This window comes from Gracilinanus agilis, chromosome 1 (assembly GCF_016433145.1).
Source record: "Gracilinanus agilis isolate LMUSP501 chromosome 1, AgileGrace, whole genome shotgun sequence".
In the NCBI taxonomy this organism is placed as follows: domain Eukaryota; kingdom Metazoa; phylum Chordata; class Mammalia; order Didelphimorphia; family Didelphidae; genus Gracilinanus; species Gracilinanus agilis.
In genome coordinates this window covers 349,036,079-349,063,781 of record NC_058130.1, presented here as the reverse complement: position 1 = coordinate 349,063,781, position 27,703 = coordinate 349,036,079, and the positions used below count along the sequence as shown (strand labels likewise).

At 36.8% G+C, this 27,703-nt stretch overlaps 1 protein-coding gene across 5 annotated transcripts in view; it reads left to right on the top strand.

Moving 5' to 3' along the window:
- Positions 1–27,703, top strand: part of MAST4 (microtubule associated serine/threonine kinase family member 4) — a 797,816-nt gene that overhangs the window by 579,016 nt on the left and 191,097 nt on the right. For 2 of the 5 annotated variants that reach the window (XM_044663447.1, XM_044663440.1), the window contains exon 1: positions 17,988–18,079. The exons of the other annotated variants lie outside the window; for them this stretch is intronic. In XM_044663447.1, the coding sequence (XP_044519382.1) occupies positions 17,988–18,079 (92 nt within the window). Of the gene's footprint in view, positions 1–17,987; positions 18,080–27,703 lie in introns of those variants that run through there. 5 annotated transcript variants of the gene reach the window in all.

The window sequence follows — 27,703 nt, the reverse complement described above, 5'->3', positions numbered from 1 at the left end:
TGTTATTTTGTAAGTAATATTGCCTGATAAAATCAAAATAGTGGAAATAAAACTAAATATATAAAAAAATAGTAAGAAACTCAACAAAACAAAATTGCCCTAAGGTCATTTGAATATTAAAGTGCATCCTTAATAATTGCAAAGAAGGGATTAGGAAAGTTTTTATAAATTATATTCTGAGCCAAACTTCTCTACAAACAGTTCACTGAAGGGGACAGAGAGTACAATATCCAACTGCATTTATTATTATGACTTTTTAAAAAAAAGCATTTAATAGAGCAAAATGCCACCTTAATCATTCTTGTTGTCTATAGGGCACATATATAAGTCACAGAAGACTCTGGAAGATTAAATAACAGAAATAGTTTTATTCAATGACTCTTCATTTATTGATATCAAACAACCCACAAAATATAGAGATGTATGCTTGCTAAATGTGTTTGCCAGTGTTATAGAGCACAAAATCCAGATGGAGAAATGATCCCAATAGGGATCCCACTAAGATCTGGTCCAAATTTATTGTTCATGTGCACTATTTGTCCAAAATATATAAAATGATGGATAAGCACTATAGATTGTCCATTTCCTTGTACATCATAATCTAGACAACAGTTTAAACTTGTATCTGAAATAATACCCAATTTTTTAACAACAACATTATTCTGATGATGCTCTATGACTATGAGTCATAGAATACTACATTCTCTGTAGATTTAAAATTAAGGTTACTGAAAGGGCAATGGAGACGTGCATGGTAGACATGAGTCAGCTGAAACACAGTGCCAATAACAGCTTGTGTAAGAGAAGCAATGAAGTGCATGTCATTGACTGGAAAAGGAGATGGTCCAGTTATATGGTTAAAGTCAAGCATAACCTAAATACAACTCACATGCCTCACTATTATCTATTCAGTATCAAGATCCAGAAGAAGATCTAGGTGAAGGCCATATAGAGAAGACATGAGTAAGAGCCACAAAGATGAGAGCTATTTCTTACCATGATAGCAAATACCCTACAAAAAGCAGCACAGAACAGTTGATAGTATTGAACTTCAATTCAGGATATGTATTGTCTTATTGCAGTTTAAATACTTCCTAGCTGTGTGACCCTCTATAAGTCTTTTTAAACCACTTCAACTGTAAAATAATGGTTAAAAATAACATTTCCCTCACAGGAAAAGAACTTCTGTATTCTAAATTATTTATAGCAGCTCTCTTTGTGGTGACAAAAAACTAGAAACTGAAGTGATGCCCATCAGTTGGGGAATGGCTAAACAAGTTGTGACATATGATTGTAATGGAATATTACTGTGCCATTAGAAATGATGAGTGGATTAATTTAAGAAAAACATGGATAAACCTATGTGAAATTATGTAAATTAAAATAAGTAGAACCAACAGAACATTATAGGCAGCAACAGAATTATTGTTTGAAGAAAAACTTGTGTATATCTGCCTTCAGAGAAAGAACTAATAAATAGAACAAAAGATACAGTTCTATATATACCTATATCTTTTTGTCAAATGATATTCCTTCTCTGGTACTTGGAGGGAAAGGGGGAGAGAGGGAGATGTCTAAGAACTTTAATGTGAAAAACAAAAAAATAAAAATAAATGTTAACTGTCATGTGAGCCTTCAGCAAGTCCAATCTTTTTGCTGAAGGAGGATCTTGTTTAGATGATGATGGTTGCTGATTGATCAGGGAAGCAGTTGCCAAAGGTTGGAAATAGCTGTGGCAATTTCTTAAAACAACATTGAAGTTTGCCACATCATTTGACTCCATTTACTTGAACACTTAGAGACCATTGAAGGGTTATTAATTGGCCTGATTTCAGTATTGTTGAGTTTTAGAGAATAAGGAGAGGGAGAGAGATAGGAACCACTGGTTGGTGGAACAATAAGAATACAAAATATTTATCAATGAAGTTCACTATTGTAAGTGGGCAAGGGTCAAGGAACCCCCAAACAATGACAATAATAGGATCACTGATCACACAGAGCATCGTAACAGATATAATAATAATGAAGTTTGCAATATTGCAAGAATTAACAAATGTGACACAGGGATATAATGTGAATACATGCTGTTGGAAAAATGGTGCCGATAGACTTTCTTGACAGACGGTTGCCATAGACCTTCAATTTGTAAAAAAATGTAATATCTATGAATCACAATAAAGCAAAGCACAATGAAATGAGGTATGCCTTTATAAGCATTAGCTATCATTATCCTTTTAGAGGAAATTACAGAGTTTTATGACTATAAAAGTCTGCATTGTGATTTTTTTAAAAAGAGTTCTCTTTATGGTTTTTAATTATATGAATGAAATAAAATTTGTGGGGGTGAAGAATGGTCTATTTTCACTAATTGGATAATATGACCTTGGAAGACCCACCTCCTGTCAAAAGCAATAATCTTTTTCAAAATATTTCCTTTATCATTTTGCTTATTTCATACCCTTCCTTATTAAAAGAGAATTTTCTCTTCATTTCCCAATATGTGAACCATTGTGTGTATTCTTAACTTTTTTTGTGTGTCTTTTGACCTTTTTAGTTACCAGGCAAGCCTGATTGATTCAGAATAGTTTTCTGATTCTAATTATAATATTCTCAGAATTAGATTTTTAAATGCATAAAGGAAACATAAAAGATTTTGAAGAAAAACAATTACATAGAAATATAGTGTTTTGTATGCATATATGTACAGTTATATTTTAGTTAATGAACTATAGGTTAAGAACCTTTAGTCCTCATCAGTGGGCTTAAAAGAAAATTAACATTTTTGTAACATTTCCTGTGGACCATTCACTGTACTAAGCATTTTACAAATATTATTGCATTTGATCCTCAAGCCACCCCAGGAGGTAGGAGAAATTATTATCTTCATCTCACAGACAGGGAAATTGAGGCAAACAAAGATTTTGTGACTTACCTAGGGTTACACAGCTAGGAAATATCCAAGATCAATTTTTTTTAAACCCTTGTACTTCGGTGTATTGTCTCATAGGTGGAAGATTGGTAAGGGTGGGCAATGGGGGTCAAGTGACTTGCCCAGGGTCACACAGCTGGGAAGTGGCTGAGGCCGGGTTTGAACCTAGGACCTCCTGTCTCTAGGCCTGACTCTCATTCCACTGAGCTACCCAGCTGCCCCCAAGATCAATTTTGAACTCAGGGCTTCCTCACTCTAGTCTCAGCGCTCAACCCTGTGAGGCTGCCATATTTTCCACAGTCACTGTATGCTTCCATCTAATTTTGTTCCCTTTTACTTTTTTTTTTTAAACCCTTGTACTTCGGTACATTTCCTGTGTACCATTCACTGTACTAAGCATTTTACAAATAGTAGGTAGAGCCTAGAATTCAAAGGGATTTGTTACCTCTTTACTTACCTGTTCAACACATGGACTGACTACTAAGTCCATATTCACAAGTATAATAAGTTCACAAATTGTCTATTCTACTAAATGAATAAAGGAATAGAATTCCAGCCAGAGACAAAGCACTGCATGTATTCATAACTCAATCAGCTTTGCAAGTATCTACTGGCCATACATAATGAAGGATTGATGACCTAGCAAACACACATACTTTTCTCTGTTTATTTCACTCCAGGAAGAGATCAGGATACTTCCTTTACTTTTTAAAAGTGATTTTTTATTACTTATTTACAAGACTGATGCAGTGATTAAATATGATTATTGTTTTATGGCAGAAAATTCTATTAGACAAGTTTTAGGAAGGTGTCACTTGGACAGCTTGTATACATTCCAAAGTTTATAAACTATTCATGGTGTTATAAAATTCTCAGGGACTTGAGACTATCCAGATTATAACAATGAAGACTCTCTTCACCAAATATGTGCCCTTTGGAGATGTTTCTTTTAAGGTTTATAACTTGGTTTTTTTAGTTCATTTATGGAACCTACTTGGCAAGAATATTATTTCTCCTCACTGACATGTTATTCTTAGGATTTGGACCCAGCATTAGGAAAATAGAAATTCTGGTCATTAGAAAAGGGGGGAATGAATATTTGTCTCCCTTTTTCCATGAACATACCATATGTTTCTCCCTTGCAAACTGTATTTCTAATGAGATCTCTTTTAGGTATAGGAAAAAAACCAGGAAAAATTTTGGGGGAAAACATGTCCCACCAGATCAATTAATCTTAATTTTGTATAACTGAACAATCTTAGTAGCTGACTGCCTAAATATAACTACACTGACCCATTTTGAAAAATGGTGATAATATTAACTGCCCTTCTTACCTCACAGTATCATACTGAGCATTATGATGGAGATAAGGTCTGTGAAAGCATATTGTTGACAATAAAGCCTTATATAAATATGTTAATGGTAATAGTAAATCACATGTGCAGTTCCTACATTAATCTATCAGTAAATATTTATAGTGTTCCAGGCACTATGCTAAGTACTGGAGATACAAAAAGAGACAAATGACAATTTTGACTTTGCTTCACGCTTAGAAATTATTTTTAAAATACCAAAGCTTAAATGTAGACACTTGAGGTCAACAAATGAAATACAGATGAATGTAATAATAATGTAATGTTTACATTCATTTATTAAACTATGATAGTATAAGTAATAGTTAACATTTATATAGCATTTAAAATTTGCAAAGAATTTCATATACGGGATTATATCATTTGATCATCACAATAACTCTTGAAGGTTATGTTTTTCTCTGTTTTACAGATGAGAAAACAGTGATTGAAAGAAGTTAAGTTACTTGCTTACAGTACACAGTTAGTAAGTGTCAAAGGTGAGATTTAGGTCTTCCTAACTTCCAAGTCTAGATTTCTGTCTACTTTGCTACCTCCTTTTGAGTTGTAGTTACATTCTTTCTCGTTTTTATTAATTTTTTTTTTATTTTTTATTAATTTTTTTTATTTTAAACCCTTAACTTCTGTGTATTGACTTATAGGTGGAAGAGTGGTAAGGGTGGGCAATGGGGGTCAAGTGACTTGCCTTTTAGGGTCACACAGCTGGGAAGTGTCTGAGGCTGGATTTGAACCTAGGACCTCCTGTCTCTAGGCCTGGCTCTCAATCCACTGAGCTACCCAGCTGCCCCCTCGTTTTTATTAATTTTTGACATAAAAAACTATTAAACAAGATACCAATATATCCAAATAGCTAATATAAGGAAGTTAGCTAACAGAAAGTTCAGGACCTAGAGAAGTTTCCAAAGATAGGAAATCAAAACACAGAAGAGAATATTTTCCTGAACTCAGGCTCTTCTATAAGTTTAGTTCTTTTCATTCTGGGGGCATATGAACCTCTCCCCTGTTGATAGGGAGATGTTTTGTGTGATACCAGATAAATTCCTTGCTCCTTGTTCTATTAGAAAGTCATGTGGAGTCGAAGACCTCTACAGATATATTGTGTTATCCTTATTGTAGCTCTTGCCTATGGCTCCATGTGTAGCAGTCACACTCCAGTAAAACCTCGGCAATGGTCTAAACTAGGCTGAAGGTAACCAATAGGTCACAAAGCTGTCAGTGAGTTAGTGGGGCATCACCCAAGAGTGTAAAGACTTCCTCCATTAGCGGATGAAAACAGTTTATTCTATTGACCATGATGGTGCTGCAGCAGGTGCTGTGGAGTGCTTCTGACCTGGTTGGACATCAAAGATGCCTAGGTCATCCACTGCGTCCAAGGCCATCATGAGCCCTCCTGACTTTTGTCTTGCCACTGGACCTCAGTGACTGAAAAAGAGAGTGAGGCTAACAACTTTGGTGCCTCACTTCAATCCAATTCATTTGCAAGTCAAGACATCCCTCAGTGGTATCACTGGTCCTCTTTCAAAACAGGACGAACAACAGTTTCATACAAGTACTGAGTAATGTGGAGCAAACCATAAAGGTTTGCCATGACATTTCCAATATGTTTATACCACATGAAGGTCAAGGAATTACTAATTTCAGAGAAATTGTCTTATCTTTCATTTCTTTTCTCAGAAAATTTTTATGTGATCAGCAAGTCACAAAGTACGAATGAACAAGACTTGTGGTTACATCAATGTGGGGAACTTTCTTTACCATAGCAGATAAGTCCAGGCTCTATAATTTGAAATTTAGTAGGAGTAAGATAATACTTGTAAAGTACTTTGTAAACCTTAAAGTGGTATACAAATGCTAGCTATTTTTGTTTTTGTTTATTAGTATTATTATTATTACTATTATTTTTGTTGCCAGGAATACTGCGCAATGGAATGATTTAGCCAGTGAAAAAGTTAATATGTGACAGAAGTGAGACTTTAACCTGTATTTTCCTGACTTCCCGCCCAGGCCTCTATCCACTATTGGGTGCAGCCTTATGGTTGCAAATTATTACATTTCTCTCTCTCATTTATTCTTTTAGAATCTCAATAGCAGTAATTGAAATAATTAATTTTTTTGTTCATTCTGGTTGCTTTTAATCCTATCCTTTTTTTTTGTAGCAGAACTTCCTGCCTTCACTCCATCTTTTACATGTAATGATGTTATTTCTTTATTCCTCAGAAAAGAGGAACAAAATGTTTTTATTTTCTTGAAAACGCCTTTTATTGTAAACCATGATTGCTTTCTTTTTCTTTATAATACCAATTGACAAGGCTTTAGGCTTTTTTTCCCCCTTTGGATACTCTGAGCCAGAAGCCATTCTTCCTTCCAAGGAACCAATATTCAGAATTATTTAACAAAACTTTAGTGAATCATCAGATATAAAAGTTGGAAGGGTCATCAGAGCCTAGCTATTCCAACTGACACCTAAGTCAAGGATTTAATTATAGAGAAATTATAGTAATTCAGCTTTGATTTGAAGACTGCCCATTTCCATTTTGGTGGTGTAATCTTTAGGAAGGGCAGCATACATATAACTTTTACATGCACTGGGAAACCAAAAAATTTGTGTGATCTACTTTATTTCGATATTCACTCTATAGCAATAAATTGGAACTGAACCCTCAGTGTATCTCCAAGGTTTGCCTATACTAAATAGGAGAGTTTGCAATTGCCCCTAGATCTAAGAAGGAAGATTTATTACAAAAGTGATAGCATAGTCAAACCTCTTCTTTAGAGGATCACTATTACCCTAGTTGATCGGGTTCATGACCGCCCATCCTTAGTTTCACCTTTCATGTCTAATCAGTTGTCAGATCATGATCCTTCCTCCATATCATCTGCAAGGTCATAGAGATACCAGGGTGAGAGGGATCAATAATCCCAGCTGTCGGGCAGCCATCTTCTCCTGACTACTAATAGATCTAGATTCCATGCCCCATACAATCAGTGATGCTGGGTCCAGAATTTCTGAGTATTCAACTAATGAATGCCTATTGCAAGTGTGTCAGATATCTGTTATGAATTGTATTGCTCTGTCTAGGAACAGCTATGGAAAACAAAAAGTAGTGCTGTGTATTGCTTAGAATTACTAGGTTCATAGTGACCTATATATAATGTCTAGGAACTTCCTAGAACTGGGAGGAGCTGTGGGGATGCAACTGAATGGTAGAGGTTTCATTATGCATTGTTTTGGAGCTTTTGTCTGATCCTATGCCAGCAGTAAAATGGTTCTTTCTGTGGTTCTTCCTGTGGTCAACTCCCATTCCTGGGGTTCTTAATCTGGGATGCATGAACTATATTTTTTCTTTTGATAACTATATTTCAATAAAACTGGTTTCCTTTGTAATCTTATGTGTTGTATTATATGGACTTAAAAAGATTTTTAGAAGGGATCCACACCATAAACACAAAAGTTAAGAACCCCTGACTTGTGCCAATACCATATAACTAGAGCTTAGTGAAATACTACAATGTTAAGAATGAGAGAGAACTTGGGAACTGATTCTTTTAGGATAAATCCATAATTATCCACATCTCCTTTGATAGTGAGTCTGTAAAGATAGTTAGAGAGAGCTGGAACTAGAGACAGAAGCTCTTCTGCTTTCTGAGGAGCATAGAGATTATGGCACTTCTCTAGCCTTTTTAGGGGAGTATGGAGGAGTCCTGTAATCACCACAGGATGGATTAGACTGGTTTAGCATCTGATCCTTCAATAGGACCAGAATAGAGGCTATCAGTGTTACTTTACAGTTAAACCCACTGAGAGTCCCAAATGTTTTTCCCCCCAAGAACTGTTGTTTAGCAATATCTTCCTCATCCTTTATTTTGTAAAATTGGTCTTCTGAACCCCAAGGTAGAACTTTATATGTTGATTCCTGTTAAATTCCATCTGATCTTGTCATCTAATTTGACCTTTCTTTAGAGCTCCTTTAGCTCTTTTGGGATCTTGACATTGTCTTCCATTGTGTGAGCCACACCTCCCAGCATCCTGTCATCTGCAGATTTTATAAGGGTGGCTTCTCACCTTACCAGTGTTTGAAGCAACCCAAGTCAAAATTTAATTTGTGTATTTCCCCCACCCAGTTTTATTAGTACAAACTCAAATTATGATGAAATAAGTATACTTGAGGAACAATGGTCTTAACATTGTCCACATATGTAAAACCTTCCTTACTTTTCTTAACCTCTTTTAGCTACATTTTCAGTTCTTTGTCTAATATTTCATAATTTTAATTTTGGGGGACATATTGGGATATCCTCATTGCTACCATCTTCCACTAATGTCTCTTCGTGATGTGGAAGTGACCTTGAGTTCTTGATGGTTTATATCAGTGAAGCACAAACTTTCAAGCTGAGAATGCTTTCAATCTTGTTCCAGAGGTGGAATATATATTTGTCATCCAGAGACAAGCCTAACTAAATTTTGAGAGTCTCATCAGAAGGCTGGTCACCAGGTTATGATTTTTTTTTCTACTGTGGCAACTCATGAAGATTAAGGCAAGAAGGACTTGTCATCTGTGTGCATAAGATGTATCTACAAAATTGAAATCATAGGTTTTCTCAAAATGAGACATATTTGGATGTCCAGAGCATTTATAAGTCAACTACAGGTGTTTGTCATTGTTATTTTTTTAACCAATTGCCTGTTTTTAGGCTGTATTCAAAGCAACCCCTACCACAAAAGTTTCAGGACATTCTGAGACTTTCAGAAAGGGAGATCACAACCAGAATAGACTTGTAAGTCTGGACAGGTAGAGGAACCTGACCATTCTTAGCGTTCCTGAGTACTCAGAAGTAGATAGGGATGGGAAGAAATAGTACATCTAAGGAGAATCTTGTAACAACTAGATCTTTTAGAAATTCTCCAAGTCTCGATGTAGATTGAAGAAGATCATCCTTCACTTTATTTCTTCATGAGTTTTTTTTAACATGTCTTTTTCAGCATGATGAATATGGAAATATATTTTGTGTGATAACACCTAGAGGGCAGGGAAAGGGAAGGAGAATGTAGAACTCAAAATGTTAAAAAAAAATGAGTGCCAAAAAATCTTTTTGTATGTAAATGGTGAAAATAAAACATTAATGAAGGAGAGATTAAGAAAGAAATCTTTCAAAATGCAAGTCATCTCTTACCTAGCTGCTTGATAGTCCTCTCTCACTCCTAGCCTGAGCTGTGTGAGACCTTATCTGAGACTTATCAAAGGTTTGTGACTGGAGACTGAGGGTGTGGCAGGGTGGTCAGTGCAGGCTAAGATTGACTTCTGGCCCTGATATAGTTGAAAAACAATACAGGAAATAATGATAATTAAAGTAATTCTCAAAGTAATAGGCATAGGGGCAGCTAAATGTCTCAATGGATAGAGAGCCATGCCTGGAGATGGGTGGTTCTGGGTTCAAATTTGACCTCATATAGTTCCTAGCTGTGTGACCCTGGGTTAAGTCACTGAATCCCAACTCCCAAGTCCTTATTGCTCCTCTATCTTTAAATCAATTCTTAGTGTCAGTTCTAAAACAGAAGGTAAATAAGGTTTTGTTTTGTTTTGTTTTTTTAGTAATAAGCATATTCATGAATTTAAAAAAGAATAATGCCAGGAAGAGTAGGTGGTATTTTTGTAGGCAACACTTTGGAGAGAGGAAGATCATAAAGATGAAAGAGAAAATGGCAAACCTTGTTCTAGGAAGAAAAATGGGGGAAGATATTTTGCTTAATTTTTCTTTATACTTGCCTCTTCATGGATCACTTTTAATTTAATAGCCTCCTTACCTTCTGCTGGCTTCACTTCTTTTTATCACAAAAACAGTGGTGAGGAACTTCATTTGGAATGAAGTGAAAGAGAATCATAAGTCACATCTTTCATAACAATCAGATTGTGGAAGTATTGCTGAATGTGAACAATTCTTTTGTGTGTCCTGCTATGGGTGATGTTTTGAGAATTTTTAATAAGACTTTATAAGAAACCCCTATCTATTGCATTTCTGCCCCTGAATTGTTGGCAAAGTTCACCCAAACTATTCTATAATTTCTGGCAGCACAGTTATTTCTTGGGTAGAAAACTTTGAGTATCTGACAGCTTTAATTCTTGTGTTTACTGACTCTGTTGCCTTTGGAATTATAAATGCCTAAAGCAAGTCAAACAGGTTGGATGGCAAATTATGTTTTAGATTTCCTCCCACTCTTATCTCAAACTAGTGAGTTAATTTATCATCTCCTTTCACTAGTCTCACTGATTTCTTTGATAAGTCCTCTCTTACCTCACTTTTCATTCTGTGTCCTCATACACAATTTTTTTTCAAAATGAATTTTTGATACCCCCAACATTCTTCTAAGCTATGTAATAGAGGGGTAAAAAAAATAATTTTTTTTAAGATCCAAAAGTGATTTCATTGTTACAGGAAACTCTAGAGAAAGACACTCTCTGCTGTGAGACACTGAGATGTTGAGTGACTTGCCCAGGGTCAGACAACCAATGTGTGTCATATATGCAGCTTGAACTCAGGTGTGCCTGGCTCCATGTTAAATTATTCATTTATTGTGCTATGATAAGAACTGATGAAACTAGATTTAATTATATGAATGTATAATGTATTTCTTCCTTAGTCTTCCTTGTATTCCTTCATACCCTTTATACTGCAATTTTATTTAAGAATTTGTGAAACTTTTAACAAGATCTTATTGGATTGTGTATATAGTAAAACATCATGAAAAATGTATTTTATTTGGCCTGTTAAAATGTGAATTTAGATCCTAGTTGTATTATGACATGACATACATTACCTTTGGCAAGCCATTTATTCTCTCTGACCCCCAGTTTCCCTATTTAATATAAATAATGATAATATGGAAATAATATATTATATATTGCATACAATATATTTATACAGAAATAAATGTTTTATATGTAAATATATGAATATATCATATATATTTCTATCATGTAAATGGATTCACTAAAGCCCCTTCTAGCTAGAAATTTATGATTCTATGATGAATTAGCATGATCAGAAATCATAGACTGTGTTTATTTGTAAACACACAGTTTTAGTATCTTAAGTAATAAAGTGAATATTGAATATAAGAGATATTGTGCCTATTCACTTTGAGGCACATAGAATATGGAGTTCTGATTTTCATATTTCTGTCTGTATCCAAAATGGCCAACTTTTTGGTGATGACCTTTTCTGAACTTCACCACAAATATGTATTTTGTCACCTGACTGAGACTGGAATTCTGACTAGAACTTGTGTTCCCCTGATATTAAAAACCAAGGGTCACCTCTGTGACATACTGTTATTCATTAAGACTTCAATGTAAGGGCAGCAGGGTGGCTCAGTAGATAGTCAAACCTGGAGATGGAAGGTCCTGGATTCAAATTTGACCTCAGACACTTCCTGGCTGTGTGATCCTGGGCAAATCACTTAACCCTAAATGCCTCGTATGCATTCTAGGATAGAAGGTAAAGATTTAAAAAAAGAAAAAGAAAAGACCTGAGCAGGAGGATCCTTAAGGAATTAAAACACTAGGTCACTTCATCAGTAACTTCACATTGATCGAAGGCCAATATTCCCCCTATTCTTGTGCTATTGGTATAGACCTGGTAACTTTGTTCTAACCTAATACTAACCTTAAGGGAATGTTAAATTATGGGAGGATGCTAACATGATTTTCTCATTCCCCTACCTGGGCCAAAAGTCTTTAGTGACTGTCTGTAGCCTACAAGATAAAACTCTGAAGGCCCTCCTCAATCTGCCTGGAAACCTACTTTGACAAACTTTCCAAAAACACTATTTTTATATCTTTTACATTCTGCTCAGATGGATCTACTATCCAAGCTAATATCTTATCTTGCCTTCTTTTACTCCCCAAATTTTCATAGAACCATCTCTGTATATGAAAATCATTCTCTTTCCTTGAGTCCAGCTCACATTCACCATTCATGAAGTTCTCCTCTGAGTTCTAATGGAGGAGAAATCACTCTTCCAGGTTTGTTAGAACGCTTTGAATCCTGTCACATTCTCTCTCATAATCTGCAAGCCACTGCCACACCCCAGTTGACTATTAGTCCTTCGAAGGCAACTCTCATTTTTTATCTTTGTATTTTTCCATCATCTATGGAAAGCAGGGAATAATACTCATCTAATCACTGTCTACTGATGTGAAGTGAATAGAATTCTTATATTGTAATCTCCTGAAGGTAATAAAAACTCCTTGAGATTAAGAATTTTTCTTTCTTTGTACCTTCAGCACCTAGCCCTTGGACTTGGCACATAGGAAGTGGTTAATACTGATAGTTGCCTGGTTGATTAAAAAGAAAGTAGATCATTTTTTTCTTCATGATAACATCCCCAGCCCTTATCATTATGATAAAGATAAACAGATCAATGGATAATTCATTAATTTTCTTTCAATTAAATTGAATCAAGAAAGGTAGGATTATCCTGTACCCTGAAAGGTAAGAAACCAAGAATCTAGTTACAATATGCTGAATCTCTAAGCTAAGTCAAGACTTAGGGAGAACCATATCTTTATCTCTGATATCTTTTTGTTGTTGGTCAGTTGTTTTATGTCTGACTCTGGGCAACCCTATTTGGAGTTTTCTTGGCAAAGATATTGGAGTTGTCTTCCATTTCCTTCTTCAACTCATTTTATATATGAAGAAGCTGAAGCCAACATGGTTACCCGACTTTCTCAGGGTCACATAGCTAGTGTCTGAGGCCAGATTTGAATTCAGGAAGACTCATCTTCCTGATTCCACCGAACTCTATACATACTACACCATCTAGCTGCCCTGATATGTTAGTAGTACCTTATAATGGGAGACTCTATAGCTTACTTAGCTTATACTAAAATCTATCACTGCAAGGATTCTGGGTCCCAGTTATGGCTCTACTATAAGGCAGTGTGACCTTGGGCAATTCATTTTTCAATTTTCTCATTAGCAAGTATCATACCTTCCTTGTAGTGAGAATCAAAGTAGTCTGTATAGAAGCATGTTGGAAACTATGAAGTGCTCAGCAAGTGTATTTGTTGTTATAATTATGTTTGTTACCACTGCGATGATCAAATTTTAAGATCAAAGAGCTCTTGAAAGCAAAATATTACTCTTTTCCTAGTCGGCACATTCCTTCCTCTAGAAAAGTGTTGAAAATTCTGGGAGTGAATTTGTTACCAGTATTTCTTCCCAGAAATGAGTAAGTCAACATTTGACTTGCATTTGTTAATTTTAAGTAGCCATGTACCTTATCTCTTTATATCAATAATATTATACTGTGATTACTATCTTTGTTGTTTCCATGACCCGTCCAAATGGCATTATTTCATAACATGTGAAAATTAGGTTGAATGAATGAAAAAAGCATTCAGTAAGTGCTTATTTTTGCACAAAATTAGCTGGGATTCAAATAAACAAAAGATGGTCCTTTTCTTCAAAGGGGTTTCCTTCTAATGGTGGTGGTCTCTCTGGGGAATTCCTGCGATGGTAAGGGAATACACGGAGAAGCCAGTTGACATATTGCTTCTAAAAACAGTTGTTTTTATTTGACTATTATCCTTAGAATAAGTGATGGATGGTTAGACAGTGGGGACAAACTTCTGGATACAATGTGGGGGCTTGGTCTTTTGCTCTGATCTCATTCTAAGTCTGGCCAAATGATGTGAGCTAATTGTGCTCCAATGATTTCTTTCTTCTAATCTAATGGATGGTACCAATGAGAGAGGACTTGGTAAGTAAATTTCATCTTTGATAGATACAGTTTTGCCTAAGCAATGTACATTACTGCCAACTGAGATAACACATGTAAATCACATAACTTCTAAAACATTCAAGTTAATTGTTTTTGTTATATCGTCATTACTTTAGGGACCACAGAGTATAATGGAGAGAGGCTTGAACTTCAAATTCCATATCTGACATTTACTAGAGTGACAATTGAAATGATCCAAAGGCTCTATTTTTAGTTTAAAAATATCAGTTTATTAAAATAGACCACTCTAACTAGGTGTGAGCTCCATCCAGTCCAAAAAGAAACCATAAAAATAATGGCTGGGTGAGAAGACAACGTGGCCGGCAGAGTGGTAGATCAAGCTTGAAGAAAAATCAGCAGCTGGGCAAGAGCAATGGGCTGAGCTGAGGAGTACCAACCAAAAAAAAGAGAGCCGACTTCCTGTGGTGCTGGGCAACAAGCTCCTTCTGTCATCACCTAGTCCCATCCAAAGAGGTTTCTCATTGGACAACAGCCAGACAGGAAATGAACTCAAGAGACTTCCTTCAGGAAGTGGCGGGTCTTCCTGGCCAAGACGGTCTCTTCTTTCCAATCACGCCAGGGCACTTCCTCCCCCAATATGGTGACTTTTCCGAGGTGACTTCATTACTTAAATGAGTCCTTTTTAAATAAAAATAGGGAACAAGTCTCCATTCTGCCAGTTTTTAGACAAAAGAAGGGAAGACCCAACATAACCTCTGGGAGAGAGAGCTTGGACCTCCCCCCTAACATTAAACTATTTGAACTTTAAATAGGGAGCAAAACAAAAAAAAATTAGGAAAAAAGAGGGCCAATTTGGATACAATTCAATATTAATTTTCCAAGCTAGCTTTATGAGTAAGGGGAAATAATTTGACCTTTCTGAGCCTTAAGTGGTTCTCTTAGAGAATAATTTAAAAATCTATCAGGTTGTAGTCTGCATCAGTGAGGGGAGTTACCATACTGGAAATTCTCACTGACAAAATTACAAGTTATTGTTGTGTTAACCTACATTGCCATCTGATATTATTCACACATATACACCAAATCCTTTTTTTTTTTTTAACCTTTACCTTCTATCTTAGAATCAGTTAGTATTGGTTCCAAGATGGAAGAACTGTAAGGGCTAGGCATTTGGGGTTAAGTTATTTGACAAGGGCCAAGTCACACAGCTAGGATGTGTTTGAGGTCAAGTTTGAACCCAGGACTTAATGTCCCCAGGTTCTCTGTCCACTGAGCCACCTAGTGGCCTTAAACAAAGAATCTTAAAAGTTGAAAGTTTTGAAGCCATCTAGTCTTATCCATATTTGCTTATGTCTTCTACAACTTCTATAAGTAATCCAACTTTTGTCTTCATTGGGACAAGGGGAGACTACCTGATACCAATATCCTGAGGTGGCCTATTCAGTTTTTGAATTTCAACATTTTTAGCTGTTTCAGCTCTTGGGGAAATTATCCATTGTTTCTATACCTACCCTCTGGGACCAAGCAAAGTAAGTCTGCACCTTTATCTATATCAGTGATTCCTAAAGTGGGTGCTACCACCCCCTGGTGGGTGCTGCAGCAATCTAGTGAAGCTGTGATGGTCACAGGTGCATTTATCTTTCCTATTAATTGCTATTAAAATTTAAAAAAAATTAATTTCCAGGGGGTTAAGTAATATTTTTTTCTGGAAAGGAGACAGTAGGCCAAAAAAGTTTGGGAACCATTGATCTATATAATATCCCTTCAGATATTTGATGGCAAGTATGAGTCATATCTAAGCCTTCTTTTCTTCCTTTATAAGTTATAAATGGGTTAGGATCTGTATCTATATCTGTGAAGGGAGCTTCCAAACTAAGATTTCCCTAGTTTTTCCTTTTATATATAAAATCTGTTTTTTTCCATCCTAGTCTGCCTTTTCTGGACATATTTCCTCTAGGTCTTTCTAAAATCTGATTCTCAGAACTGAATGTTGCTTTCCAGATTTAATCTGCCCAGAGGGAAATCCATTGAACAATTTCCTTCTTCATTCTGGACATTACATAATCTAAGATAACATTAACTTTTTGACTGTCATTGACTCTTGATTTATAATGATTTGCAATCCACTGAAATCCCAAGATCTTTTTCACGAGAATTTTTGCCAAGCAGTATCTCCCCTATCCTGTGCTTCCACAGTTGACCCACTCAGAAGACCCAGAAGACTATACTGAAAGGAGCTGAGAGTTGAGCAACTTGAATTTTCTGATCCTTAGTTTCCTCCTGTTTCAAAATGTTGGATTAGATAATTTTACCATTAGAGATGCAGAACTAAACAAGACCAAAGATGGCATTTAATCCATCTCAGTTTTGCAAATAAGGAAACAGGTCCAGGAGGTTAAATGACTTGACCAAAGATGAGTAAGGTCCTCTTCAGTTTCAACATTTTATGAATCTACCCCCTCCCAGTCTCTGTAATTGAAAGATAATACTTTTTTCACATTTATAAAATTCAATATTACATTGTGTGAAAATTCAGCTCTATGGTGCTCTTCTTCCTAGGTTGAAGAAATATTGTTCTAAAAAAATGCCTGTGGTTATCTTTACTCTTTGGGTCTCTTAATTTTACATTTTAAGTAAATGACTTGTTGCATTTCTTAAAGCTACATGTAATTTATGACATACTCACAATTATACATTGTGGTAATCACATTGGTATGGACGAAAAAGCAAATTTTGTTTACCAAAAGTTTTAGACTTCAGATATTAAAGGTGAGGCGCTGTATTTGCTTGATTTTCATATGAAACAGGCAGCTTCTCAGTTAGTAAAGACCCATCACTGATTTTATCCAGGGGATTGTAATATTGAGCCACCCTGGGTATTTCAGAGTTGTATCCTTTTTCACTTCTGAATGAATCAAAGCCACCTTTGCAGGTGAAATAATGCTTTACCTTGTGTGTACCGCTAAAATTCCCTGATTTTTTTTTCCCCTCATACGGAGGCAATAATCTATTCCTTTTTATGGAGTAGGGAGGTAAAGGAGAAGGAAGATGTCTGTGTGTAACGTGCTATGGGGCTCCCACGGTGGGACTGAGCAAGCAGGCTTCTGAATGCTGTTTCCCATAAGTCCCTGCTACTGAGATGTTTGCTTCACAACCTCACTAGCTGAGTTGCTTGCTATGAGAACACCGTCTTAGAGACATTAAGGAAATTAGTCTATTCTCTCTCTCCGTACTGAAGTGCGTACTTCCATCCTCATTTCCCCACTTGGCAGTAAGGCTAGGATGAGTGGTACCCTGCTTAAATCCTAGAGAAGACTCCAAAAAGATTAGCATTTTTTTTTTTTAGTATCTTGCCTCTAAAAGGAAGAAAAGGGGGGGGGGCAGAAACAATTGTTTCTTTTTAAAATTTTATCTTCTTGTTAAAAGGGAAGGTGAAGGAAACCATGAGCTCCGTTTATGTTCCAATGTGCAGGCTTTTTTTTCTGATAAGCAGCTGCCTGACAGGGAAGACTCAAAATAGTAGTTTTCTCTCCCCCCTCTGAGTAGCACTGAATGGTATCTGCCAAACAGATGACAAAGTACCTAGGGCTGAATCACATACAAGGAGAGCATTTTCAGCAGAACATAGGGCTAAACTATTGTAATTACTGTTTATAGCTGGCAGTGCCTGAGCAAGATAGGTCAGACCAAAGAGGAAACAAGTTATCGAACCTTAAAGAAAATGCTGTATATTAATTATAGGATCCGAGGGGGACGCGTGCTTCTCAGACATGCTCCAAGTTGCTTTTGAGAGCACAGTTCGTGTTACATTTTCTCTAGAGGGAGTGAGCAGATAATTGGGATTTCTTTTTCTTTTCTTTTTTTCTTTTCCTTTTTTCCCCCTCCCCTCTCCTCTTTTTTTTTAAACGACTTTGAACCTTCAGTGGATTGAAGAGAGAGAAAAATGGATATGTCTGACCCCAATTTTTGGACTGTTCTCTCAAACTTTACTTTGCCTCATTTGAGGAGTGGAAACAGGCTTCGCCGAACACAAAGGTAAAAAACGCTGTTGGAGTTTGCCTGGAGAGTGAATGCTTTCGTTTCTGAGGTCCCGATCTCAGTCTTCTTTGCCATGAAGTTTGTGGCCACTGCGGCTTTGTTTCCCAAGCAGCACTTTAAGAAAGTTTGTCGGGCTGCAAGGAAAACATTGATCACTTAAAGTATTATACCATCGTTACAGGTTTCATTGTGGGGCATGATGAGTGTGCTTGTCACAGTTGTGTTTCTCAGTCTGGGAGACATATGAGATGAATTGTGTGGAAAAAAGAAAAGAGGGAGGAGGAGGGCAGGAGGTTCCTTCTCTGACTGTATGCACCTCTGATCTGATAACGTGTATCCGTTTCACACAACCAGCCATCAGGACTTTGGATTCTCTTTGTAGAGTGTTTCAGAGGCTTCCCTGGATCAAATATTTGACCTTTATTTGAAGCAGATGTCCTATAGAGAGCTCAAGTTAGCTTATTTCATAGTGTGCTTAAAAAGGCAGGTGGACATAACTTTGCCGTTTTGTTTTTACCAGTTTGCTGACATTTGATATGAATACAAGGCTGGTCTTTACATTTCCTAGCATTTTCATCTTTGACAGAAGAGTTGTAAAAATGAAATTTGGGATTATAGAGTCAAAGAAGAGGATTATAGTTGAGGTATAGTTGTTGTTGTTTGGTTGGAGATTTTTAAAAAGTTTTTTCTTTTCTTTTTCTTTTTTATTTCTTCTGTCAAGGTAAAGCTAATGCCACAAGTGGCAAAAGTTCCAGTTTAGGTGGGTTGCTAGTGTGATTTGAGGAGGGAATATTTTGGGTACCTGAGAATATGGAGTGTTTTGTTCTTGCCATATATATATATATATATATAGTAGAAAATTAAGCTGGAATTTGACTTGATTTTTGTTGATTACCTGGTCAAAGAATTCAAATACATCTTACTTCAAAACTGACACCATTCATTTGAATATACACTAAAGTAATTTGTGGCCAATGAAGCAGGATATATAGGCTTATCAGATTTGGAATTTAATAAATTCAAGTTGTTCTCTATGTTACAATTTTCAGAGGATATTTTATTGGGCTGAGGGCATGCTGGGAGCAGACACAGGAACCTTAGCTAAATTATTTTCTTAGAGTACCTGAAACTTTGTACAGTAAAAATGCAGATTCAACAATACTGGGTATTGGGGGGGGTGTGAGGTGCCCAGTTTGTGGTTTTCTTGTTATGTCCATAACACTTTTACAGGGTCAGCTGCAGTACAATTGGACACTTTATTCTTGTTGAGGGGGAAAAAAAGTCATAAGATGTCCCTGAGAGATTTAAAATCATCATTTTCTTTTCAGTGATTCCCAGCACAACCAGACTGCAGTTCTAAAGCTGTGACTTTTAAATAACATCTCTGTGTTTTTGTCCTTCTGTCATGTAATATTTATAGAGAAGTTTCAACATGTTGATTTTCCCCCCTTCGATTTGAGCTGTGCCATTTAAGCCTTAAACCCATTGAGCATCTCACCAAACTGTGCTGATGTAGGTATGAATTGGAATTGTGTTGAGGCTGCCACTCTCCCAAACAGAAGTAAACATTGGAATTTCTTGTCTTTCCTTTGGATGTGTGCTTGCAACTTGCACTCTGAATTGGCACTGCTGGAGTCATAAAGCTCTGTTGTTTGCTTGGATCCAGTTCACTATCAGCAGCGTCTTTTCTCCCCCTCTTCAGGCCTACATGCTCAGACTTGGGACATCAGTAGGCTCTTTTTTTAATCTCCCTTTTACACCTGTTGATAGAGAAGCATTACACTGAGTCAAATAGAGGAAGTATTCCCTGAAATCCCAGGCAGTTTGGTTTCTGGCCCTTGGCTTTACATCATTATCACCTGAGGTGGGTGAGGTCAGTTCTGGTCAGCAGCAGTTTTAAGGCTTTGAAGAGGTAGTATGGTACAGTGGATAGGGCACTGGACTTTTGGGTCTGGAGGACCTAGGATTATATCCTACACTGGCTATTTATTAGGTATGTGACTTGTGACCCTGGGCAAGTTACTTAATGTAAAATGAAGGAATTGAACACCATTGCTTTTAAGGACTCGTCTAGCTTTAAGTCTAATTTATGAACGTGGCTTAGTTCTGTTCTTAGACTAGGGACTCCTCAGAAACTGCACTGTTTGGGCCCCCTGGGAAGTTGAAATAACTATTAGTGGGATCAGTATGTCTAAATCAGATTGAAACCTGTGGCAAAACCTCAGTCTCCCTTTCTCCCATCTCCATCCCCTGTCCAGAAAAGTCAATTTCATTGATGTTGATATTCATTGTGTCCAGTTTGTCTCTTTGGGATTCTTAGTATTAGGTGTATCTAGTGTTGCTACTGACTGGATTACCCTTCCCTCCTCCACTAGAGAGTCACATCCTGGTCTAGACCTGAAGGAAGCCCAAGAATTTAGGTAGAAATTTCCCTGGAGCTTTGGAAATTTCATCAAACTAAATAATCCAGGCTCCAGAAATTTAGTTCCTGATAGCCTTTCACCTTGATGCTTTGTTGTTGTTCAGTCAATTTGGATTCTTTGTGACACTATTTAGGATTTTCTTGGCAAAGAAACTGCAGTAATTTGTCATTTCCTTCCCCCACTCATTTGACAAAAGATGAAACTGAGGCAAAAAGGGCTAAGTGACTTACCCAGGGTCACACATCTAATAAGTGTCTGAGGCTAGATTTGGACTCAGAAAGATGAGTTTTCCTGACTCTAGGCCCAATGTTCCATCCAAAGCAACACTGGGTCATCCTCTTATTATGATAATTTAGGTGAATGAGAATGATTGGACATATTTCCTTTGCTTCTCAGAAGTAGGCTATTCATAGACTTCAACTTTTTTTACCAGTAGGGGTTCTGTGTTAGGACTTAGAAAATTTGAGGATTTTAGGATTCACAGGGTTTAGAAGCAAAAATCCTGGGAATGGTTTGCTGTTTCCTTCTCAAGCTCATTTTACAGATGATGAAATTGGGGCAAATTGCATTAAATAACTTGCCCAGAATCCTACAACTGTTCAATTTTGGAAGCTAAATTTGAGCCCAGGTCTTCTAGACTCTAAGCTAAGTACTCTTTCCACTATATCACCTATAATTTTCCTCCAAAAGATCACCCTGCTTTCATGTTTCTTATTATTCATGTTTTATTATATAGATCCAGAAAGATGTAGTTAATTCCTGTGCCAGTGGCAGGGTATGGGGGAATGTTTTGCTTTTCATCACAAAACAATCTACAATGCCTGGCATTCCCTAAAGTAATTAGCAAAATAAACCCTTTGTGCATATGAAACATTTCTATTTTGACAGTCTTTACTCAGAATAACTTCCTCAAGCCTTGTCCTCTTCTTTTAGTATACATGATTTATTTCTTTTTCCCTAGTTTTAATATCTGAACTGGTCACCCTAACAACTTTTAGTATATGTAAGCTCCAAGTTTTCTAAACTTCTCCTTTCTAAAGGGTCTCTCCCATTCCTAATGTTCCTTTTCTTTCATTTGTGTAGATATGGTGTCTGTGGATCTGGAGATATCCTTCTCTAGACAGCTACCACCCTTTTGTGTATCTCTTCTACCCAGATCTTGTTTCTTTCCCAGAATGCTCAGTATCTTTGCTTGACATACCACTTTGCATATTGTATTGCAAGCAAGCTGATTGCGCCATTTTTGGTATTGTGAATTTAAGGAGCTTCCCACATCTTTACCTTCTCCTTATCATACATGTCTGCTTCTGAAGGCCAACTAAGAGTGAAATCATACTTTGAGTCAATTAAATAAGAACTCAAGGACTTAAGGAAAGTCAAAGATGAAAAAGAAAAGAAAAATACTCTGAACTACTCAAATGAAAGGAAGGAGATGTCTTTCTTCTCACATTTAAAACATTATTACAATAGAAACCAACCCTGATGAACATTTTGTTCAAAGATGACCACTTGTTTCACCTATCTGATATGTTAACTCATCAACTTGTAGACCAAATTATTTAGACATTTTTAGAGATTCCAGTTTTTTATCTCAGAATTTTGTAACATAGTGAGGTTTTACTCACCATTGAATTTCAGTATTTTTGGAGCTCTGTTGGATAGGGCATCAGAGTTACTCTGGTCCTTGGAAATGGCAAATGGGTTATCTAAAGCCTGCATTCTTTAAGATTAGACCCTTCAGATTGAGAAGAGTTCCTGTACTTCCTGTCCTTCAGTTGGAGAGATGGTACGTCTTGCTCTTCATGCTATTTTGATCTTGAATAATGCTGACATTTGAGTTGTTCCCTTGGAACTTCTCATCTCATCCCTTTACCCAACCCTTCCCCCCTCCCCATCACACTGTTTTACCTCAGAGCACTCACATTCCACTGGAAATTCTCTCTCTCTCTTCCCCAACCCTCCCCCCCAATCCCCCCTTCTTCTCTCCCTTCTCTCCTCTCCTCTCTCTTGACATTTGCCATTTCCTACCTTACTCCCTCAGGGCCATCTCAGTTCAGTAGTTCAATTTGCTACTCTGGGGAGCAAACCTCTTTTGGGATGAATGGAAAAGTTAAGAATTAAACACATTATTTTTATTAAAAGAGTTATTACAATCTTTAATTGTTTATTTTATTCTATTCAACCAGATGCCCCCCAAAGCAATGTATATGACACATGACATGCTATATTTTATGCAAATTTGTATGATTTCTTACCTGTTCTTATCCTATATTCCCTCTATTAAATTATAAACTCGTAAGCATTGAGTAATGACTCCTATTATACTAACATCTGTGAAATACATAGAATGATGCAATGTACAGAAAGCTAACTTCCAAGCAGAGATATGCCAGTCAGGTGTGCTAGTTTTGATTTTTTAAAGTCCTTATCCTTCTTTCTTAGAATCCATATTAAGTATCAATTTCAAGGCAGAAGAACTATAAAGGCCTAAGTGATCCAGGTTAAGTGACTTGCCCAGTCACACAGCTTGGAAATGTCTGAGACTGAATTTGAACCCAAGACCTCCCATCTCCAGGCTTGGTTATCTATTCACTGTGTTGCCAGAGCTGTTTGTTAAATTTTAATTGATCAGTGTAAGATTTACATCCAAGAAATCAGCAAATGCTACAAAATAGGGCTTATTTTTGTCTAGCCTTATGAAAGTAGTGGAGAAAATGTTAGTAATGCAGATTAAATGTAAAAATGTGTCCCTCATATATTTTTCTTTTCCTTCGAGAAACTAGTAATTAAACATGTACCAGAAGCCACTGCCTCTAAGCCAGGAACAACAGCAACAACAATAATAATATCAACTAACATTTATATAGTATTTACTATCTGCCAGGCTCTGTGCTAAGTGCTTTACAATTATTATCTCATTTGATAGTCACAACAACCCTGGGAAGCTATTATTATCCCCATTTTGCAGAGGAGACATTTCAGAAACAAATAGGGTTAAATGACTTGCCCAGGGTCACACATCTAGTAAGTATATGAAGCTGGATTTGAACTCATCTTCCGGACTTCAGGCTGGCACTATTCACTGAGCCACTTAGCTGCTCCCAAGTTCTGCCTATTACATGTTACTGATTACACATTACTGGTTATGTAACCCAGGACAAGTTACTTAAGTTGGTCAAGTCTCTAAGACTGAATTTCAGAGAAGGTGCTGTGTTGCATAGGTTAGAAGAAATGTGTTCCGCATCTGGGAGTATTAGTGAAGTCAGAAGTCAAATTCCCATTTCCTTTTGTTCACATGGAGGGTTGCCGGGTGGTGCAATAGTTAGAATTCTGGGCCTGTGTGACCCTGGCCAAGTCAGTTTATTCTCTTTGCCTCAGTCTCCTCATCTCTAAAATGAGCTAGAGAATGAAATGGATCTTTGCCAAGAAAATCCCAGGAGTCAGACATAACTGAAAAACAACTAAATGGTAAAATTATCTACATGTATAACATGCAATAAATACTTATTAATTTTATCTACTTCCTTGCAGCTAAATTCTTTATATGTAAGTAGAGATAAAATGCTGATTAATGTTGAGGTGATAATGTTTGACCCTTCTATGACTTGGTCTTCTGGTTCTAGAATATACTTGTAGTAAAAGAACAAAGATTGTTTTTAGGAGGGGTTTTTTGGCATGCGCACACATGTGTGTGTGTGTGTGTGTGTGTGTATGTGTGCATGTGTACACCTAATAGAGCAAGTAATATTTTGGTTTGTCATGGATTTCTGAAAGTTGTAGCTTGTTGGATTAAATTGTCACTTAAGAAGTTATCCCTAACGGGACTGCTGGGGTTGGGTCAGCCATGGACTTTGTTTTCTGAGGGTTAGATACACGCTGGGGGCCAATCCTCTCAATTGTACCAGTCAGTACTTTGAGGTCCCACTTGCATTGAGGGATCTTGAATGATATGGATAGCTGAATCCTTACAGACTTTAAGATTTGTTTCACTTGTGTCCACACTGCTCCTAACTTTTGGCCAAATCCATAGCTTTAGGTGAAATTTTTCCTTGGTTTTGGTCTTGGATATAATCCTGTCAGGAATATGGAAAATAAACTTGGCCGATTTCCCACTACCCTCTTCCATTCCATCCTCCCCCTAACAAGAACTGACGGTTACTCCCACTCCCTTTTTGATTTCTGTAATTAAATGCAATAACATGACTTCATTGCATTTGCCTTCATGTGCATGTATCATGGAAGAAAGTATGAAAAGCAAGCATTTCAATCACCCCTCCCCCCACACGTTCCCCCAAATTATATTCTTTTATTCATTGTTGCTATCTTTCCTGTCATCTTTATCTCCCAAATTTGTAATCGTTTTCTCATCTTCCTACTTTCCTTGTTGACTGCTCCAAGATCCACCCTCATAGGGTTGACTCAACTCTATGACAACCATTTATGCAATAGCTCCAACGTTGATGGATTCCTGACTCTTCAAAACCTTTCCTCTGAAGAGAACCAACCCTACCCTACTGCTACTTATTGCTGTGTAGGGTTCCATGTTGGTTTCTTGGAGGCAGGAACTGAATCTTCATCGTCTTTGTTTCTGTACCTCTCAAACCTAGCATAATATTTGTACTTAATAGGATGGAGAAATGGACTAGACCAGATCTGTGATTTCATCGCTCCCCTCTTTGCAAATTATAATCTCTCCTCCACCTCTCCCTGTGCTTTGCCTAAAATCAAGTAGTATGTATAAGAGAAGTAATTTGAACCTAAGGCTTCTTGGAGGTTGACTCTAGCCTCTATGACATGCTTCATGGTAGAAAGATGGCAAAAAAGGAGCAGTGAACTTAGTGGGCTCTCATTAAGTAGTGACCAGATGAATGAAAATTCACTTATTGTCCTCATTTGAGTCTTTTCAGAATGTGGCTGCCAGGTTATCCTTACCTTGCTGGTCATGTCAGATTCAGAAGACTTGCTCTTACCTTAGGGCTCTGCCCCTCCCTGGATCTCTGCTCTCATTTCCTCCCACTCCTTGTCTCACTCTCTCTCTGCTCTGCCCAGGCCTGTTGCCTCACTGCCTCCTTTTTATCCCCTTTGCTTCTCCTCATTTTCTGCAGTGAGGACAGTTGCATAATAACTACATGTCTTGTGCTCTGGGGCCCTCCCCTTTTTTAGTTTCTTCCCAAAATTTCTATTTCATGGGACCCTACCTAAGGCTCCTTTTTTCCTTAGAGAGAATTCTGCCTTCCCACACTTTTAGGAAAGGTGGAAAAGAATCTAACCTTGAAAATTTAACAATCCTCTGTGCTTATGAGTTTTGTTTTGTTTTGTTTTCTTTAACAATCTATCATTTGCCTAAGAGGGTACCTGGCCAAGACTGAAGTGCTGTTATTGTGTCTGTTTTACCTACCTTTTTTAAAGCTCAACAAAGATGAATAATAACAGACGTGCACATTTTTGGAAAACATGCTCATACTTCCTGGTATGGAACCTGCAAAAAAGAGCTTATAGATTCGCTTTACCCCTCTAACTCAACTCCTTTGTAGAGAATGAAACAAAGACTATGTTACTGAAGGAAATTCATTAGAAACAAACTTTGGAATCTGGAGAATGCTGCACCTGGAGAGTATGGGCAATTCATTGTTGTAACAGGGCAGTACTGGGAGGTATGATTTTTTTTTTTTTAAACTCTCAAGGGACCGGGGATTGTAATGCTGTTGGATAAAAGGTAGAACAAGGTTTGCACATGTTTTTCATAGATTTTGCTAATCCTTTGGCCATGTGTTACATTTTGTGCTTACACCTAGTAACCAGAAACAAGCAATATCTTCAAACAGGGCCAACAATCATTTGCCTGAAGCAAGAAGCCTTCTGTTTCTTGAACTTTATAATTGATAGGTTGTTGGGGGAAAGAGGTCATTTAAGTTCCTGTGTGGGAATGACCCAGACAGAAGGAGATTGAGGGAATGCTTGCTTGTTTCTGGAGGACTTAAAAGGTTGAAATGCTCCTCATTAAGGTACTGTCTTCTCAGAGGTACTGGACTTGCATTCTCGTCATTACCCTCTCCCTCTCCCTCTCCCTCTAGAGAGCTTGAGGATTTATCCAACTGTTTGTTGGAAACTTTGCCTTCTTATTTTCTGCTGATAGTCTTATTGAGTAACACCCTTTGAACAAATTTAAATTTTTTATTTGATCCTTAGATATTAACTCCGTCTAATTATAATATCCTACTAGTGCCAAAACACTCTTGCCTTCTCCCTCATTGAAGTGTTAGGGACTACTGATGGGGAATGTGGTACACATTATCAGGAGCTATGATTGCAAGAATTGATTTTTAAATGTATTTGATTTTAAATTTAGCAAAATATTAAAAAATAAAAAGATTATTTCTATATACCAGGTAGAGCATAAAAAGGTAATTTTATGTGAATCCATGAATTTCTATCCTTATACCTTGCCTTTTAAAATGTATATAATGAAATCAGTACATTACTTTCAAAACCATCCTGTTAATTCTTCTTTCTAAAATTCATTCTATTCTCTGTGCAGTTTTAAAAATGTTTTAATGGCTCTTCTCTCTAATTTTTTGCAACACTCTCTTATTCTCATGCTCTTTTCACTCCATATCTCAATTAAAATGATAAAAAGAGACCTGTGTCAACCAAAACAAAACACATTTTTTATTTTCTTTACGCGATTGTAGAACTAATTGTTCTGATTCTGCTCATTTTTCTTCTTCATTTCATACTTCCCAGCATTTTCTGAAATCACCTTTCATCATTTCTTATGCCAAAATAATATATTATATTCACAAATCATAATTTCTTCATCCATTTCTCAATTGATGGGCACAAATCCCTCACCCCTTAGATATGACTGTTTTTCTTTGCCTTATTTTCTTCTTTTAACACTCTCTACCTTTTTTTAGAATCAGGAAGTTTTTGTTTGTGACTTCTTCCTCTATCACTGTTTCCCTCTTAACCCCTTCTTAACTCTCTCCTCCCTATCCCCTCATTTTTATGTTGAGTTGCTGTATTTCCCTACCAAACTGTGTGTGTGTGTGTGTGTGTGTCTGTCTGTCTGATTCTGAGTCTGTATGTGTATTCAAACCTCCTTTGTGTAGCTTGGTAAAGAATGAAATTATATATGCATGTATTATTATGTAAATTATATACATATATGTGTGTATATGTATATGTGTGTATATAT